The 20,531-nt window shown below is 41.4% G+C and overlaps 1 protein-coding gene across 1 annotated transcript in view; it reads right to left on the bottom strand.

The window, feature by feature from the left end:
• lrrk1 (leucine-rich repeat kinase 1) overlaps nt 1-2,210 on the bottom strand; it is a 387,270-nt gene extending 385,060 nt beyond the window's left edge. Inside the window, 3 exon segments of the mRNA XM_034162532.1 lie at nt 1,043-1,120; nt 1,123-1,233; nt 2,195-2,210. Of these exon segments, the coding sequence (XP_034018423.1) occupies nt 1,043-1,120; nt 1,123-1,233; nt 2,195-2,210 (205 nt within the window).
• Between the last annotated feature and the right edge of the window lie 18,321 nt (nt 2,211-20,531).

Here is a 20,531-nt window from a genome sequence, read left to right on the forward strand (position 1 = left end):
GTCCGGCGTGCTTAAACACTTCGTGAGCTGCAGCTTAGCATGGCGAACGAGCTAATTCAGCCAGCACCATCTTGCTGAAGGCAAATGTTTGGGCGCATTTTGGATTTTATTATTTGCTGCATAAGAAGGAGCTTGACATGATTTATGCAGTGTGCAAACCTGCAAAATGAAAGTCAATACTCTGGAAACACTTCAAATCTGCAAGCCCACATGCTACGCCATCAGCTGGAGCTAAAAGAGGGGAGCAGCGGTCCCTCTGCCGACTACTGACCAGTGCTTCGCTAACTGCCATCCAACTCTGAATGAGCAAAGCAGATAAGTAAATTTCCATCTAGAATCACTTGATTAACCTTGTAAAGGTGCATGTTTCTTAAACATAAACTTTTTTAAGTAATATAACTATTTCTCAGAGCTCTTTCAATCGAAAGTTGATTCTGAATCGAATCGTCACCCCAAGAATCGGAATCGAATTGATTTGTGAGTTGTTGTAAGATTCACATCCCTAATGATTACTGGAAAAAATATGCAGCTGTTAAGTTTTGGATGTCCACAACAAAACCAAACCGTTAGGAGAACCACCATAAATATGATTTACTAAACACCCAAACACAGGTTAGGTGGTTCGCACTACATACAGAGGTGTGTTTGGGGGTCTTTCAATCACATGTACAGCCACGCACGCTCCACCCTTTTATGCGCGAATGAGTTCTGACTTTCTGATTGGCTGAGAAATGTACATAATGCCAAAAGTATCCTACGAAAACAAATCTCGCAGCCAGCAAAACAAAAATAACCTTCTTCTTTCGAGTTTATTGGCAGCTTGCACGCACACAGTGCATTACCGCCACCAACTGTTTGGGCATGGAACATGAATGGATTCTAACCACATAGTAAAAACCCGAATTTCCGGAAATCTTCATCACTGAAAATAAATAAATAAAGGCCAAATGTTCACAGTTGTCTTAATGTGAAGGCAAGGTGGACACACGATGCACACCAGGAGTCAGAGATGCAGACAGTGTGGTGCTGGTATTTGGCTCACCCTGTTCGATCTGGGGGGATCCCGCACTGCAGCGTATGCAGCAGGCCTGCTGGATCAGCTCCTGGGCAGCCTCACCTCTCCACCTTCATAAGCCGCCTCAATGCGGTCCAGAGTAGGAAACGGCGAAAAGCCATAGCCACAGCGGGGAGCGTCCACCAGCGAGGCCTTGGCTCCCATTTCATCCACAGGACCTGAGAGAAGAGAGCACAACACGGGACACATGAGGCCTAAAACTCAGCACTGGTTACATAATGCTATCCTGGACTCCTGCTCAAATGTACAGGAACCAGGGACCTGATTCAGTAACAGAGAAATCTGAAGAAAAACAAATCCTTGTGTCGGGGTCCGTGTCCCAAAGAGGGTTGAAGCTGAAGGGTTTCTCGTGCTCTGAAATACATCTTCCAGCGGTTTACAGCAATAAACTGAAGACATTTCATGAGACTTTCTTGAGAAGATTTGAGAAAACTTTTTGAACTACAGCAGCCTGAGTATTTATGAGCAAAGTTACACATATTGTGACAATCCAGTAATTAATATTCATCTGCCCCAACAGTAGACTAACACTTGTGCCAGGAGTAAAAGTATCTGAGTTGTACTTAAGAGTCTTCATTATTCAATACAAAAGCATGACTTATATGAGCTTTGCAGCACGCAGTGGTGCAAAGTTTGCTCATGGTACACTGTGTTCCAAACAAGAAGCGCCAAATTTTGAGTCTACAGTGAAACAGGAAATGTAAAATGTGAAACACTTCCTGGATCGACAATAGATGAGATCTTGCGGGATCTTGCGGGTATTCAGTGGCAAGTTGAGACAAACAGGAAGTGCCAAACAGGAAACAGGCAAATGTGGTGAACTCATGAATTGACATGATAGGTCGGACTTCTGGAATTTCACCCAGGGAATTCTCGCCAATCAAATTAACTCCAATGTTAGGCACACAGGTTCGTTGCAAACCAGGCAGAGTAGGAGGTTCACTTACAAAACAGAACTTATTGAAACTGGTTTATTATAAAAACAGCACTTTATAAAACATTCAACATAGCTCAACAGTCCCCATCTGCAGGTGGCCTCTGAACACCAGAGGGCACCACTGCACCACTGAATCCATGAGCAACGTCAGCCTAATCCCCAGGCTGACGACACATCCAAACAGGTAGCAGCAGACATCATGGCGTAGCAACCAACTCCAGGCAAAGCAGCAGTGACGTCTGCAGAGCTCACTCCTTTCCATCATGAACCTGTAACTTTAACAGCACAAACATAAGTGACGCACAGATGTCTGGAGGAGGAAGCCAAGCCACCAATATATACCACTCCATTGGTCCCAGCCAATACAACACAAGCCGAGGTATCAACACCACACTGGAGCGTCCAACAGCCAGCAACCAACCGGCGCCACTCACACCGAACAGGCGTCCAACCAGTGACAACTCCCACAGGCCTTTATTATCAACACCATTCGCATAACCACTTAACAGTGCAATTTCAACATACACAGTCGTGGCTGGCATCTACCTCCCTTCACAGGAACACGGAAGTGGAAACGTCAGAAAAAACCCTGCAACAAACCTCCACAAGCGAGAGAAAGAAGAGCACTCTCCGCCCCCTTTTATGAGAACACTTTCCTAAACTGACTGGCTGAAATCCAACCACCAGCCGAAAATAATTAAGCTCACTCGTACTGCTACAAAAGTATCCTATATCATCTCACAGAAATCTGATTTTTTAAATACGTTCCAAGAGTTAAGAAGTAAATATATAAAATTTCCTGTCTCTCCAAAAACAAAGTAAGTTCATTTTCAAAATGATCAATGAAGGAATGAAGGAATTTCTGAGACTTCAGTTTGGTGTTTGAAGAGAATTTCTGCACTTTTTGTGAATGTGAAATTGGGACTGTTGATCATTTGCTTTTTGACTGGATATTTGTGAATATTTTCTGGACTTCTAGACTTTTATTACTGGGTGTTTCATCTAAATTTGCATCTCCATCTCATCTGGACAAAGAAAATGTCTTATTTGGTATAGCTATAGATGACAGACTGCAACATTTGTGTTTTAAGGTTTTATTAATGATGGGGAAGTTTCCTTATCCTTATGTTTTACTGTGTATTCTGTGGATGTCTTTTATGTTTCGATTGTATTATCATGTTGTTATTTTGTTACTCTTGAACTGTTAATAAAGTTGGCTTATATTAAAAAACAAACAAACTGTGAAACAGGAAATGTCAAATGTTTAACATTTCCTGGCATGGGCAGAGCTAGAGAGAGGCCAGGATGACACTGGACTTATTGGACCCCCAAGGTTCCACCCCAGATGACTGACGTGGTCACTGCACTGCACGTCTGGTTGAAAAGAACATTCATGAAATCGTTGACACATATGACTGCTACTAGGGCCACCTGACATAGTTGGCCCTGTGTATCACAAAAAGTTCTAATCCATTTTAGTAGAGAAGAAAAAATCTTCAAGGCCAGATTTGAACCTGAACATGTTGTCCCAAACCACAGACTCCTAATGACACCAAAGTTATATCAGTGAGTAAACGGATGTATGTTATACCAGAAATGAGCAGCATTCTCATTTAATTCGGGTTGCCTTATATATACACGTTTTCTCCGGTGATTTTAGATGAATAAAACAGCAGACAGCCAGCTGATTCATGCTCTGTTGGCTTATAGGGATGTAAGATGCTTGGGCTGAATGAAATTATAGCTACTTTATACCTCCTCTGTTCTGTATAAAAGCTCTGGACTTCACCACGGTTCGTGTGTTACAAGCTGTGTGGGAGTGAGGTGAGAGCAGTGACCACAAAAAAGCCGATGAATTAAATCAGTAACACCTTATTTAATGATTGTTTCAAAGGGATTACCTTCAAAAGTACAACACATCTAGAAGTTGAGTCTTTTATTGATAGGTAAAGACAGATTAGTTATTTAAAGCAACACAATCTAGAAGAATATGTTTATTTGAATAAGTACAATAAGGACTGGAAGGACTTTTCTAATAACCTCTTAATTTGCTTTTTTTTTTTTTTTTTTTTTTTTAATAACCTCTTAAGTTTTCTCTTGAGTGACACCAGGATGATGCAAATACAGATGCCCCTGTTACTCAATTGCCCTCAAAAGTATTGGAACACTGGCATTTCACACATTTGAATTTGTTTTATGGCATTTCAAATACAATAAATAAATAAATTAATTCATAAATAAATAATCTTCTGTAAACTCAAAACTAAAAGCAAAGCTCTACAACTTGCTATAAATAATTAAAAATATAAAATTCAGCTTCTTGGAAGAGAAATTTCTTAAAAGAAGACTTGAAAGCTCAGCTACAATTTGACAGAAATACAATCTGCTTTCTGCGACTGCTGATGAATTATACTTTAGGTGTAGTTTTTTCCGGGAGGACTGATTCCGCTCGTTTTCTCTCTCTCTGAGGTACAGATAGCAGGATGGCTACTGAACACAGGATGCTGGACTGACAGACTGCACACTGCAGTCTGCATTTGGAAGTGGCATTGCTGTGGGAACAGGTTCCACTGACAGTATGAGGACTGCTGAATTGACCCTTGCATGTGACGCCTGCGTGGACTCCCATCAAATACATATTCTTCTTTGTTATTATATCATGTTGTTTTGATTTTCTGTTTTCTGTTTCTTCATCTTTGTAAAGCTTGTAAAAACCTTGTAACTGTTAAACTGGCCTAAGCATAGGTCACTCCTCTGAGTCTGGTCTGCTTGAGGTTTCCTTGCTCATATAATCAGGAGTTTTTCATTACCACTGTCACCTGTGTGCTTGCTCTAGGGGTTAGTAAGGTTAAACCTTGCTTGTGTGAAGTGCCTTGAGGCAGCTTTGTTATGACGCTATATAAATTAAACTGAATTTAAATTGAAGGACCGAAATGAGATGGTAAGGACTTTTCAGGCATGTGAGAGGCAAGAAAAAAAATGCTTAAAGTGGCAGGGGGTTAAGAGGGCTGCAGCCAGGGGGTCTGGGGGGCTTTGCCACCCAGAAGCTGGCTTTTAGCCATGCTAATGCTCGCCAGAAGCATTTACTAAAAATAAAGTGTGAAGGGCCTAAATGAGATGGTGAGGACTTTCCAGGCATGTGAGACACAAATAAAGAAAAATAGTTAAAAAAATGTGACCATGTCATTTAGGTCCTTTAGACCTAAATGACATGGTGAGCTGCTGAAGAGCTTTGCTCGTTCATGTCCACGACATATACATATTAACATGTTATGTTTCTGCAGTAATGTTCAGTATTTGAAGAGAGAAATAAAGTCAAAAAGCCAACATGCAGTTTTGAATTACAGGCTATGAAATACTATCAGCACAATAATAAAGAAGATGCCCGTTAGCAATAACAGTAAGTTCTGAAAATAAGTAAGTTTTGTCTGTGGTTCTGAACGAGGACAAGGTGTCCAATGTTTGACAGAATATTTTCAAGGACTAAATTGCTGGATTAGATTGCAACGTGGACAGCATGAGTGAACAAAAATTGCTTTTGTAAAAACCATCTGAAAAACACTAAAGAGAAAATGAAGAGAACTGAACCGAGTTTATAACTTCAAAAAAATTAAACAAGAGATGAGGACGTCCACATTGTCTGGTGAAAAGGTTATTTATAACCCATTCTGCACAGATAGATTCATCCTACACACTGATCATAATTTATTTAGGTCAGTGGTCCTGATCAACACACGCACAGAAACTGTCAGAATAACCCATATTCCAGAGCCGTGTACTTTCAGCAATCTTGGCTGTGCACAGACACTTTGAACATGACAATGGGTTCATTGGGCTCACAGTTGCACAGCAAACAGACAATGGACACTTTGTCCTTAACGTTACCAGATTTTCTATTTTTGTGGCTGGATCTGAGGTGTCTGAGCCTGTTTTTCTGTGGGTGTGCACCCGGGTTGAAACAATTACTTGAGTAACTCAAATAATTCAATTACAAAAACACATCTGTTTATCCTGTCACCCAAGTCCTTCAATTAAAAAAGTCTCTGCCATCACTCGCGTTATGTGGCCTGCTCAGCTCCAGTGTATCATTGTTCCACACAAACTATTACTACTGACACACAGCACATTCAGACTTAAGGTGGCACGCTGGCAGACGGTCAAACTGTAAGTCAAAGGCAGAAAACTGTCCAACAGCCGCATCGACACATTAACGTTCATGTTATGACAAATGTGGGTGTGGAATCCATTAGCTTAGCGGGGAAATTAGTGCAGAAAATCCACTATGGTGATAGTGCAGTTTATCTGCCAGGGAGGGAAATTCAACAAGTTGAGACTGTGGCCTACTTCCGTAGACGTGTCCATAAAAATCATAGAGGGATATGCTTTGTAAACTTAATACCCATTACTACACTGGATGATGGTGAAATTGAGGATGGCCCAGTGGTTGTTCCAGCAATAGTAAAGATTTTGTGTCTGCTACCTACAATGCGCGTTTAATGTCTCAAACCTAAACCTACTTCAAGGCATCTTATATACGCTACTCTGGAACCACCCCTAAATCCAAACAGTTCAACTGTCAACCCCACTGAGGTCCTTAGTCTGGGTCTCATTAACATAAGATGACAGTCCTCAAAATCATTGTTGATTAATGATCTAATTATTGATCATCACTTAGATATGATTGGGTTATGTGAAACCTGGCTTAAACCTACAGCTGTCCTCCCCTTAAATGAGGCCTGCCCACCAGCATATACATTGAGTCATGTCCCTCATGATGCGAAGTAAGGCGGGCATGTTGCTCTTATTTATAAATCTAGGTTTAGCTTATTATCTGTTGGGGATCACAAATATAACTCGTTTGAGCATCTGATTCTCCACTCTGCTCAGGATATTATGCATTGCCAAGTTCAGAAGAATAAAAATCAGCCATATTACTTTGCCACTGTATATAGGCCTCCTGGTCCACATTCTGAATTCTTAGATGAATTTGGTGCATTCATCTCGAACTTGTCAACTACTGCAGACAACATTCTGATCATTGGTGACTTTAAGGTTCATATAAATAAGGCTTCTGATCCCCTCTGCAAATCATTTATGGAAATTGTGGATGCATTAGGAGTTCAGCAATGCATTCGGGACTCGACGCACATTAGTGGAAATACCCTGGATCTGGTTCTCGCACGTGGCATTACTGTCATGAATATTGACATCATGCCTCTTACGTCAGTGGTCTCTGATCACTCACTTAAGTTTACAGTTTTGCTGCCATGTTTAGTGGAACAACAACCTCATATATCACTACGGCGATGCATCAACTCCTCAACTAAGGCTGAACTCGAAGCTAGACTGCCTGATGTCTTAGCTTCACATCTGGCAAATACCCAATCAGTAGACAGACTTGTGGACAGTTTAAACTCAGTGCTCAGAACTACACTCCACATGATTGCACCACCTGCGTTAAAACCATGCTCCCCCAAATCACAGTCACCTTGGTTCAGTGATTACCTGCGTGATCTCAAGCATAAGGTAAGAGGTCTAGAACGGAAATGGTGTCGTTCAAAATTAGAAGTATTCCACCTTGCGTGGGATGATGCTATCTTAGACTATAAGCATGCATTATTGGCTACAAAGCAGACCTATTACCTTGATTTGATCAACAAAAACAAGCACAACGTCAAAGTTCTTGTTTGACATGGTGGCAACACTTATTCATGGACAACCACCTGTAGTTCACTCTCCTTTTACAGCACAAGATTTCCTGGATTACTTTGAGAAGAAAAAAGAAGACATTAGGTTAAACATATCCCGGCATGCCTTAACCAAGCCACTACACCCTGCTATTGAGGTGGGTGCCATTACTGAGGTGTTACCTAGATTTACAGAATTTGATAGCATCTCAGTAGACATGCTGACGAATCTCGTAACGTTAAAAAGCACAACCTGTTTATTTGATCCTATACCAACAAAACTGTTTAAGGGCATGTGGCCCACTATTGGGCCGACTGTGCTGGAAATGATTAATCTTTCTTTAACTTCTGGATCTGTTCCTAAATGTTTCAAATCTGCAGTGATTAAACCATTACTTAAGAAACCTAAGCATGACCCTAGTGTATTGAAAAACTATAGGCCAATATCAAATCTATCATTTTTCTCTAAAATTCTGGAAAAAGTGGTGTCACGGCAGCTCGTGGACTATCTTACTGAGAATAATCTCTACGAGCCACTGCAGTCTGCTTTTAGAAAATATCATTCCACAGAGACAGCTCTCACTAAACTGGTGAACGAGCTTCCGCTTACAATGGATTCGGACACCACTACGGTTCTAGTGCTGTTAGATCTCAGTGCTGCATTTGATACAGTGGATCATCATATTCTACTTGATAGGCTGGAAAATCATTTTGGGATTACTGGGAGTGCCCTTGCATGGCTGACGTCGTACTTGACCAGTTGTTCTCACTGTGTTTTGTACAGTAACATTACTTCTAATCTTAGTGACATGTAATTTGGGGTCCCACAGGGGTCCGTCTTAGGCCCCTGCTTTTCTCTCTTTATATAGCACCCCTTGGGCACATATTGCGGCGTTTTGGGATTACCTTTCACTGCTATGCCGATGATACTCAGTTATACATGCCGATAACTGCTGGTAATCTCGTTCACATAAAATCCTTAGAAGATTGCCTTGCAGCAGTGAAAAACTGGACGTCTAGAAACTTCTTACTTTTAAACTCTGATAAGACTGAAATGATGGTTCTTGGTCCAGTGAGACATCAGCATCAATTTGACCATTTAACGCTCAGCCTAGGCTCGTGTGTCATACATCACACTGACAAAGTGAGGAACCTTGGGGTAATTTTTGATCCTACATTGTCCTTTGACCTCCACATTAGAAATATTATGAGGACTGCTTTGTTCCACCTGTGAAATATAGTGAAGATTCATCCCATCCTGTCTATGGCTGATGCTGAGACCCTGATACATGCATTTATCTCTTCTAGATTGGACTACTGCAATGATCTATTTTCTGGTTTACCCGCAGTCTAGCATTAGGGCTCTCCAACAGGTTCAAAATGCTGCAGCCCGACTTTTGACACGAAGCAGAAAGTTTGACCACATTACTCCCATTTTGGCATCCCTTCACTGGCTTCTTGTCCCAGTGAGATCAGATTGTAAGGTTCTGCTACTAGTCATGCCCCTGTTCTGTGGAATGATCTCCCTGCATCAATTAAACAATCAGATTCTGTGGAGACTTTCAAGTCCAAACTTAAGACACACTTATTTTCCTTTTTGTATGGCTAGCATACTGGTATGGTTTTGTTTTACGCATTTAATTCATTTTATTAGGAAACGGAGTGGGCCATGGCCTCAATTTACCTAAATATGGGTCTTTTAGTGAAGCTTAGGGCTAGTGGCCGGCGATCACCTTAGCATTTCTCCTGTTTTTCTTGTTGATTAATGGTGGCAAATTATACAGTATTTCTTGTTTTTCTGATGCATGACTGTTTTTTTCTCTCTGTTTAAGGTGCAGCTCCATCCAGAGACGGGAATTGTATTTGTGCTGGTGACCCTTCTGTCCTGTGCACCAACAGCATTTCCTGTATATTTGTTTTGTAATTTATGTCTGTAGCATGGCCCAAGCAGAGGGTCACCCCTTTGAGTCTGGTCTGCTTGAGGTTTCTTCCTCAGAGAGAGTTTTTCCTTACCACTGTTGCTCTGGGGGTTAACAAGGTTAGACCTTACTTGTGTGAAGTGCCTTGAGGCAACTCTGTTGTGATTTGGCGCTATATAAATGAAAATAAATTGAAAATTGAAATGACATCTGTATGCATCTTACAACACAGATCGACAGCAACACACACGTGTTGAGTTTTATAAACAATACAAGCTTTGGGTTTCTTCTAAACTCTCTAACCTCTGGCTGTGATATAGCCAGTTAGCATGAATACAGCTAGCACAGCTACAGCAGGCAGCTAAAAACAGAGCTGCACACCCATGCCGTTCCCTATACAATCTTTTTTTATCCTTATTTTTGCTTAAAACTGCCTTGTTTCTGTTAAACGTGACTTTAGAATGATTTAAGAGGTTTTACTTTGTCATCGGATGGTTAATAATCACATGATTCCCTTCGATTGCTTTGGGTGTAGAGAGTCAGTCTCACATGTGCTGCTGTGGCGCTCTGATGCGTAGTGAAGGCAGGGTGAACCAATTTTTAGGGGGGACCACTCAGTCGGCAACACCAGTGTTAAGGGGCTTTGCAATCATTAAAAGTTTTATTTTTCTTCAAACTCTCCATCTCTGGCTGTGACATGGCCAACTAGCTAAAAACAGAACCTCACACACAGTGAGTGTATGTTCTAATGCTTTGTTTTGTATTATTGTTTTTTTTTTCGTTTAATATACCTAAAGTCTCTTTCTGAGGATGGCATGACAAAGAGCGCTGAGAAAACCTCCTTACCTCTCAATCTAGCTTTCCACATAAATACACGTTGCATAACCCTCAAATGATGATGGCGTTTAAAAATGCAAAAGTACTTATTATTATCCGATTACTTGAATAATGAATGAAATAATCGATAGAATAATCGATTCCAAAAACATTCAATAGCTGCAGCCCAACTATGTGGTACCTCAGGAGCTTGTTTCTCTGTGACTCTGTTTTCTTCTTTTTTTTTGTTTTTTGTTTTTCACAAATATTTTATTGAGTTTTCAATAGAAAATTACAACCATTTTTCATTTCAATTTTGATTGAATAAATTAACAGAAATAAATGCACACAGACAAATAGAAAGAAAAGTAAACCAAAAAAAGAACAGCCGCAACCATTAAAGTATTATAGCATTTTAAATGTTTAGTTATGTGACAAGTATATTTTGGTATGTAATCCATTTGTCCCATTTTTCCATAATTTTCTCTTCTTTCAGTCGCAGATTGAATATCATTTTCTCCATAGTGAATACTTCCTGTACAATGTCCATCCATTCAGTGAGGTTTGGTGGTTCAGGTTTGAGCCATCTTCTTGTTATGGCCTTTCTTGCTGAAGTTAATAAAATTTTAACTAAATATTCATCTCTATTTTTAACAACTTCAGAAACATGTCCTAAATATAATGTTGCTGGTGTGAAAGGTAGTACCATATCACCCCAATAGAGCGCTTCGCTCTCAGACTGCAGGCTTACTTGTAGTTCCTAGGGTTTGTAAGAGTAGAATGGGAGGCAGAGCCTAGAGTAGAATGGGAGGCAGAGCCTTCAGTTTTCAGGCTCCTCTCCTGTGGAACCAGCTCCCAATTCAGATCAGGGAGACAGACACCCTCTCTACTTTTAAGATTAGGCTTAAAACTTTCCTTTTTGCTAAAGCTTATAGTTAGGGCTGGATCAGGTGACCCTGAACCATCCCTTAGTTATGCTGCTATAGACGTAGACTGCTGGGGGGTTCCCATGATGCACTGTTTCTTTCTCTTTTTGCTCTGTATGCACCACTCTACATTTAATCATTAGTGATCGATCTCTGCTCCCCTCCACAGCATGTCTTTTTCCTGGTTCTCTCCCTCAGCCCCAACCAGTCCTAGCAGAAGACTGCCCTCCCTGAGACTGGTTCTGCTGGAGGTTTCTTCCTGTTAAAAGGGAGTTTTTCCTTCCCACTGTAGCCAAGTGCTTGCTCACAGGGGGTCGTTTTGACCGTTGGGGTTTTACATAATTATTGTATGGCCTTGCCTTACAATATAAAGCGCCTTGGGGCAACTGTTTGTTGTGATTTGGCGCTATATAAAAAATTGATTGATTGATTGATTGAAAGGGACAGAGTACCGAAGTACTTGTGTCAGGGTTGAGTGAATTGAAGTTCAGTATGTCACAATCTGTGAACAATCCCAGAAAATGTGAGTGTGATTGACAATGATCATTCCACATTGTCTCCAACAGATTTGTTGACTTGACAACTGTCTGCTCTTTATACGAGGTGTTATAAAAAAATCGAATTACATTCTTCCAGTTGAATTCCCTCCATTTTAGTGAAGTGGTGGAAGACTGTGCCAACTCGCATATCTTGTACCATTCCTGATCTGTTATTGTGATAATCATTTCTTGTTCCCATTTTTCTTTAACATATAGAGTTGTAACATTCTGGCATGACATCATACTATTGTAAAGTTTTGATATAATCTTGAGTGTTTTTTGTTGATATGCACCTGTTATTGTTTCTAAAACTGCATTTTGTTCACCCCCATCTTCTAATTTAACTTCCTTATTGTAGTACTCTCGTAATTGGCGGTAACGAAAGAAATCCTGATCAATGAGTCCAATGATGCTTTTAGATCTTGAAAGCTCCTAATCTCATTTTTAATAACTGTACAAATTGCTGTAACACTTTTATTACTCCAATTCTTAAATGTTGAGTCATGTTTTGCAGGGTTAAATTCATGGTCCAAGAATATCCATTTTAGTACTTTTCTTTCCCTGTTTAATTTTAATTGTTTGGCTACTTTATACCAAGTTTCTATTGTGAATATTGTTATTGGGTTGAGACAGTTTTTAATATCATTGGGTATGGAATCCTCCCCCAAAAGTGTTTGGATGCGATATCCATGTATACATGTCTCAATCTCTTTCCATTTGGCATAATACCCAGGATCACACCAGCAACATACAAACCGCAACTGAGCCGCATAAAAGTAAAACTTCAGATTGGGTAATGCCATGCCCCCTTTAGCTTTAGGCAACTGTAATGTTGAGAATCTGACCCTCGGTCTCTTCCCTTCCCAAATAAATCTAGATAACATCCGGTCCCATTCAGTGAATTGTTTGGAGGGGATGTCAATAGGGAATGATTGAAATAAATAAAGAAGTCTAGGCAAGATGTTCATTTTCACCACATTTATCCTATTTGTCAAGTCTAAAGGATAGGTGGACCATCTCTGGATATCTGCTCTAATTTTTTGATTAATTGAATTATAATTGTCCTGATATAAAGAAGTTGGGTCTTTAGACAGAAATACTCCAAGTTATTTAATTTTTCCATTGTCCCAGTTAATACTGTACTTACTTGCAATTTCTTTTGAGGGTTTATGATTAAAAAGGAGTACCTGTGTTTTAGATATGTTCAGTTTGTATCCAGAGTATGAATTAAATTCTTATAAAATGCTCATTAATTTAGGTAAAGAGGAATTGATGTCTTCTAAAAATAACAAAACGTCATCTGCAAATAATCCTATCTTTTGTTCCCTTCCTTGGATCTGGATTCCCTTCAACTCTTCACTCTGGCGTATGGCTTAGGCCAGTGGCTCTATGTAAAGGGCGAACAGGCTGGGACTAATCCCACAACCCTGTCTCGATCCCCTTTTAAGTTGGAAATGATCTGTGAGAGAACCATTCACTTTTATTCTTGCTGTGGGACTGTCATAAATTGCTCTAACACATTTAATTGATTCTTGTGTCAGGCCAAATTTTTCTAAAGTTAGATAGAGAAAGTCCCAGTTCACTCTGTCAAAAGCCTTTTCTGCATCGAGGTTGATCAGGGCCGCTTTAATTTTATTTTTGGTTATGGTCTGAATTACTTGTAGACTTCTTCTAATATTATCCTGAGTTTGGCGACCGGTTACAAAGCCGGTCTGATCTTCATCAATTAAATCTGCAATAAAAGTTTCAAATCTTTTAGTTAATATTGATGTATATAATTTATAGTCTACATTTAACATTGACACTGGTCTAAAATTTGCACAATCTTCACTGTCTTTACTTTCTTTTGGAATTAAAGTAATAATTGCTTCTTTCCAAGAGGGAGGGGTCTTTCCCTCTTTGTGTATATAGTTAAGTGTTCTGAGAAGCAATGGAGACAGTTCTTCCTTAAATTTTCTGTACCACTCTACGGGGTAACCATCACCGCCCGGGGCCTTATTGGTCTTAAGTCTGCCTATGGCTTTATCGAGCTCCTTATGAGTAATTTCAGCTGTGATTATTTTATTATTTTTTATTATTATTTTTTATTATTATTTTATTTTAAAAACTGTTTTTGTTTTTAAACAGGCTGTGTGAGTGTGTGGCAGTGGCATATCTTCCAACCAGACAAAATTAATGCAGGCATCACTTTAAAATCAAGTCACCATGACACAAAATTACACTTATGTAAATTCTGCAATTAATCTGCGAGGGAGGTCTGACTCTGTATATGGATCACAGATCAACTGTGATCAGTTACAACACTAAACTGCGTTAATCTACGATACCACAGATATGTGTTTGTTCGGGCAGGAAAAAACTGTTCAATTTAACTGATACTGATTTTTCATGACCAAAGAAATGTCAACATATGTAGCAGTATTTTGCTGCAATTTTCACCACCTCATGACTGGACAATTCAGGCTTGTTTTAAGATTCAAGGGGCTTCACACAAGTAGGGCCTAACCTTACCAACCCCCAGAGCAAGCACACAGGCGACAGCGGTAAAGAAAGACTCCCTCTGATAATTTGAGGAAGAAACCTAAAGCAGACCAGACTCAAAGGGGTGACCCTCTGCTTGGGCCATGCTACAGACACAATTCACAAAACAATTCACAAAACAGGAAATGTTACCGGTGCATAGGACAGAAGGGTTACACCACACCCATCTCTGGATGGACCCACACCTCAAACAGAGAGAAAAAAAACAAAACAATCAGGCATCAGAAAGACAACAAATACAGTATAAATTGTCAGCATTAAGCAACAAGAAAAACAAAAGAAATACTAAGGTGATCACCGGCCACCAGCCCTAAGCTTCACTAAAAGACCCAGAATTTAGATCAAGTTGAGACCACAGTCCGCTCCACTTCCTAATGAATTTAAAAGAGTAAAAAGAATAGTAACATACTATGCCAGTATGGTAGCCATACGAAAGGGAAAATAAGTGTGTCTTAAGTCTGGACTTAAAAGTCTCAACAGAATCTGTTTTATTGATGCAGGGAGATCATTCCACAGAACAGGCGCACGATAAGAAAAAAACTCTATGACCTGCAGAATTTTTATTCATCCTAGGGTGAATAAAAAGCAAAAGCAAACAAACAAAAAACAAAATCTGCATTGTATTTTAATTTTAACTTCAGCTGTAGCCCTTCCATCCATCTATCCATTTTCTTCCACTTTATCCGGAGTCGGGTTGCGGGGGCAGCAGCTCAAGCAAAGCCGCCCAGACCTCCCGATCCACACACACCTCTCCCAGCTCCTCCAGGGGAACCCCAAGGTGTTCCCAAGCCAGCCGAGACATGTAGTCCCTCCCGAGTGTCCTGGGTCTTCCCCGGGGCCTCCTCCCAATGGGACGTGCCTGGAACACCTCTCCAGCGAGGCATCCAGGGGGCATCCGGAAAAGATGCCCGAGCCACATCAACTGACTCCTTTCGTGGAGGAGCAGCGGCTCGACTCCGAGCTCCTCCCGAGTGACCGAGCTCCTCACCCTATCTCTAAGGGAGCGCCCAGCCACCCTGCGGAGGAAACTCATCTCGGCCGCTTGTACTTGCGATCTCGTTCTTTCGGTCATGAGCCGAATCTCATGAACATAGGTGAGGATCAGAACGTAGATCAATCGGTAAATCGAGAGCTTTGCCCCCTACTCAGCTCTCTTTTAACCACGACAGTCCGATACAGCGACCGCATCACTGCAGATGCTGCACCGATCCATCTATCGATCTCACGCTCCATCCGTCCCTCACTCGTGAACAAGACCCCGAGATACTTAAACCCCTCCACTTGAGGCAAGGACACTCCACCGACCTGATGAGGGCAAAGCACCTTCTTCTGGTCGAGAAGCATGGCCTCGGATTTGGAGGTGCTGATTTTCATCCCGGACGCTTCACACTCAGCTGCAAACCGCCCCAGTGCACGCTGAAGGTCCTGATTTGACAAAGCCAACAGAACCACATCGTCCACAAACAGCAGAGATGAGATTCTGTGGTTCCCAAACCAGACCCCCTCTACACCCTGGCTGCGCCTAGAAATTCTGTCCATAAAAATAATGAACAGAACCGGTGACAAAAGGCAGCCCTGGCGGAGGCCAACGTGCACTGGAAACAGGTTCGACTTACTACCGGCAAAGCGAACCAAGCTCCTGCTGCGGTCGTACAGGGACCGGATAGCCCTTAACAAAGGACCCTGGACCCCGTACTCCCGGAGCACTCCCCACAGGGTGCCCCGAGGGACACAATCAAGCGCCTTCTCCAGATCCACAAAACACATGTGGACTGGTTGGGCGAACTCCTATGAACCCTCGAGCACCCGATGGAGCGTGTAGAGCTGGTCCAGTGTGCCGCAACCAGGACGAAAACCACACTGCTCCTCCTGAATCTGAGGTTCGACCATCAGTCGAATTCTCCTCTCCAGTACTCTGGAAAAGACCTCACCGAGGAGGCTGAGGAGTGTGATCCCCTTACAGTTGGAACACACCCTCCGGTCCCCCTTCTTAAACAGAGGGACCACCACCCCGGTCTGCCAATCCAGAGGCACTATCCCCGATCGCCACGCGATGTTGCAGAGGCGTGTCAGCCAAAACAGTCCCACAACATCCAGAGACTTAAGGTACTCAGGATGGATTTCATCCACCCCAGGAGCCTTGCCACCGAGGGGCTTTCTAACCACCTCGGTGACTTCGGCCTGGGTAATGGATGAGTCCGCCTCTGAGTCCCCAGTCTCTGTTTCCTCTTCAGAAGACGTGACGATGGGATTGTCATCCCATCAATCCCATTGTCAGCTGTAGCCTTCCATCAAAATAACTGAGCAGCAAAATCCACATTCAAACAAAAATGACTGATTTCAGGATGCACCAACTTCTTCAAAGATGTTGCCCTGTATTCTGGGCAACATCTGTCTTTCATGCCTTCACTTTTGGTAAATATTAGCCTATTTGCACAAATTATATCTAAGTATTTATGTTTTTGTTGGGGGGGACAATGTGTTTTATTAATAGATTAATTATTTTATTTAATTTATTAATTATTAATATTGTGTTTTAATTATCAACTGTATTAACATCTTAAGGTGGCGTTCTGCATTAACACAGGTGGGAGGCTTGATAAACTGTCACTTAGTCCAAACTCAAGTGACTTCAGCATAGAGTCCCACAAGACAGAGAGTGCAAAGGCATTATAAGGAACTGAAAGCGTAGACGAGATCAATCTGCACAATAATAAAAAACCAAAGAAAGCATGCCACAGACACCGCCACCATCTTGGATCTTTCCATTCTTTCCGTGCTTGGACACCGAGGTGCATTCAATGTGCTGCTGTACTGAACAGAGCACAAAGTGGCAGCACAGTCAGCAGAGGCCATCTGCAGGCTCTGTTCGCGTGAATGCACAGCTGCAGGTCCTCTCACACCTTGATGATTTAGCTGGCATGTGTCTAATATGTTATGGGTAAGTTTTGTGTAAGTTAAGAGCATGTTTAAGCACGCTGATATACGTTGTAATACGCGGAGCACCTCAAAAGATTTTGCGCATGCTGAAAATTTTCAACACATGCCAGGAAATATCTGATACGTCCCACACATGCGGGACATAGGTTGTAGATAAGTTATGCGATTGTTGACACATTCCTTGTAATTTACTCATCAGCTGAAATACGTCCATTAATGCTGTTCATTGATTGGCTGAAAGCTGTGGTCCTCATGCGAACCGACCGTTTCAAATATTAAACCATCACACATGGAGTAAATATGAAGTCTTACCTGTTAGTTTCAGTGGGATTCATCATCACAGTCTGATGAAAACTTATCCACATAAACCCTCCTGATTTTCAAAAACGGCATCTCAAAATAGTTTAATTCCTTGTAATGGCTGAAAGAAAATGTTCCTCTGTCACACCGGCACATTGCGCCACAGTTGCTCCATCAGAACATGGTTTCTGTGCCGGAGGTCATCAATCACGTTGTTGAGTTGTAGCTGGGCCGATCTGGGACTGGCACGGTCTGCTACAAGGGTAATCCGTTGGCCGAGTGTCTGTGAGTGAATCTCGGCTATCAGCGGAGCCTCTCCCCCACCAGGCCTCGCTCTTTGTGCCACAAGTTCAAAGAATCACAGCGCCTCAGTCACTGATGCCTCATTTACCAAAGGTATCAGTCAATTCTGTCTGCACACGATGAAATTATCCCATGATGCACAAAAAAAAAAAATTAAAAAAAAAATCAAAATTTATTTTAATTAATTAATTAATTAAATAATGTTAAAATTACTCAGCTTTGCCTTAGTGTGGAGCGAAGACGCCGTGTGACACCACGCTCATCAGTATTTAAGTGTTCCACTTCCTTAGTGTGGAGCGAAGACGCCGTGTGACACCACGCTCATCAGTATTTAAGTGTTCCATTTGCAAAACTAAGGGTTCTTCCTGCGGTGGAAAGACAAACCAAGCCAGACCTAACCATTCCAACATATATACCATGCAGCACTGACCTGAACCACTCATTGGAAACAGGGCTGCCAGCATACGCTGGTTAAGTCATCTAGGTGTGACAGCTGCATTAATTTATTTGACGTACACCCGTGAATGCCAGTGTTTTTAATATGGCTGGCATACACAGCAATTATTACTTTTAAACAATTCACCATGGCCATAATTTTGCAGTGATGTAAACTTTACAATTGCTCCAGATCACCATTCAACTACAACCCATTACACCACTAGTTTGTAGGACCACTCATTTATTTTTCTCCAGCAATCAGTCTGGATGTTTCAGGCCCTGGTGAAGTTTCATAGTCTTGTGTTTGCTGCAAAGCCAGTGAGCCTACCATGAATAATTCAAAGAAAGAGAGTGTGCTTGGTCCTGGGGGGAGGAAGTGAAAGCATTAGACAAACATCAATAATGCCCTATCACATCTCTGAATAAGACCTTTAACCAGTGACAAAACTAAGGACTCAGACCGTCTGACGTCACCATTTCTAAATGTTTCCCTTCACCAATCGCATCGGATTTAAAAAAAAATAAATACGAGGATTCGTAAATGGAACAAACAAGTCCAACAGTGTTTTCATGGATACACACCAAAACAAGCAGCAGTGAATGAGCACAGACATGGTTTCCAAAAGTGTGACACAGCCACCACAAAGCTAAATATGGAACAACACTGCTGACAACTCATCTTCCTGTGCATCCTTCACAAGAAATATACTTACAGGTAAAAACAGCAGCAGAAACACAGCAAAGACTTTTACTTTGAAAGTCACAGCACGGTCCCAGACTGCCTGCTGCCATGAATGACACTCTTCTAATACAAGGTTTTAATGTTGTTGTTCATTTGGCTGCTCCCGGTTTTGTTCGGGGTCGCCACAGCGGATACAGCCAGCCCGCATTGGTAACTGGCACAAGTTTTACACCGGATGCCCTTTCTGAAGCAATTCCAGTTAATACAAGGTTTTAATAATTTCTCTTTTTTATTTTTCTTACCTAACAGTTCTGTTAGCTATGTCTGCCAAGGCCATAATAAAATCACCTGCGTTTGTTTATTTATTTATTATCTTGACAAAAAGTTTTGCAAGATATGTTACTTAGTATGTATGTTTGTTTTTTCTTTTTTCTTTTTTGTAATCATTGCATTTTTCACCTTTAACTCGCTCTGCAGCACACAGTTTACATTGTAGACTCTTGCAAGTTCATACATAGCAGCCCTAGCAGTGTACCTTTCAGCATACTAAAGGATCAAGCTCAAGGTCAAGGTCCCAGGAAGGTCAAATACTAAAATCAACAAAACAATTTTCCTGGTTACAATTTTTGAAATTTTGCCTTCAAATTTGGCATGAATATAATGATTGGCCTTGCCCATAAGCCATTACCTGGGATAAGTGATCGACCTTGACCTTCATGGTTCACCTTGAGGTCAAAGATGACCTACAATTAGGTCAAATTATAGATCTGAGTAAAACATGTCATGTGATACACCCAAAGAAAGAAGTTCATGAGAGGATCCAGAATATATCAAAATTTTTAAGTTAAAATGAACTGCATATATAGTATTTTTCCATCTGCATCAGATGCTCAAAGCACTTTACAATTATGCCTCAAATTCACTCATTCACACAGATACACACACACCGATGTCTGGGTGCTGCCATGCAAGGTGTTCACGACATACTGCGAGCAACTTAGGGATTAAGGACCTGGCCCAAGGACCCTTAGTGATTTTCAGGTAAGGCTGGGGATTGAACCGAGGATCCTCTGGGTAGCTTGGCTACATGCTTGGATTTTCTGGTGCACACTTTACATTACAATACTCTACATTAATCTTGTACAATGCTGACAAAAAGGGTGGCTATTTTAGAAAGCAGTGTCCATAATATTACGGGCAGTTCAGATAAGCTTAGTGTCGGGCTGGCTAGTGCATCCGTTAGCGAAAGCTTAGCAATGGCAGGTAAAGACGATGGCTTTCAGACTGTTGTTAGGTGGAAGAAGTCATGTAGGTACTAGGATCACAGTCGCCACTGCAAATTGTGAACAGTTACTCAGCCTTGGATATGGCTGTTGATAGCCCTTCAAGTCCATGGGTGATTTCTACCCCTATCTCCAGGCCGAAACA

This window comes from Thalassophryne amazonica, chromosome 2 (genome assembly GCF_902500255.1).
Source record: "Thalassophryne amazonica chromosome 2, fThaAma1.1, whole genome shotgun sequence".
In the NCBI taxonomy this organism is placed as follows: Eukaryota; Metazoa; Chordata; class Actinopteri; order Batrachoidiformes; family Batrachoididae; genus Thalassophryne; species Thalassophryne amazonica.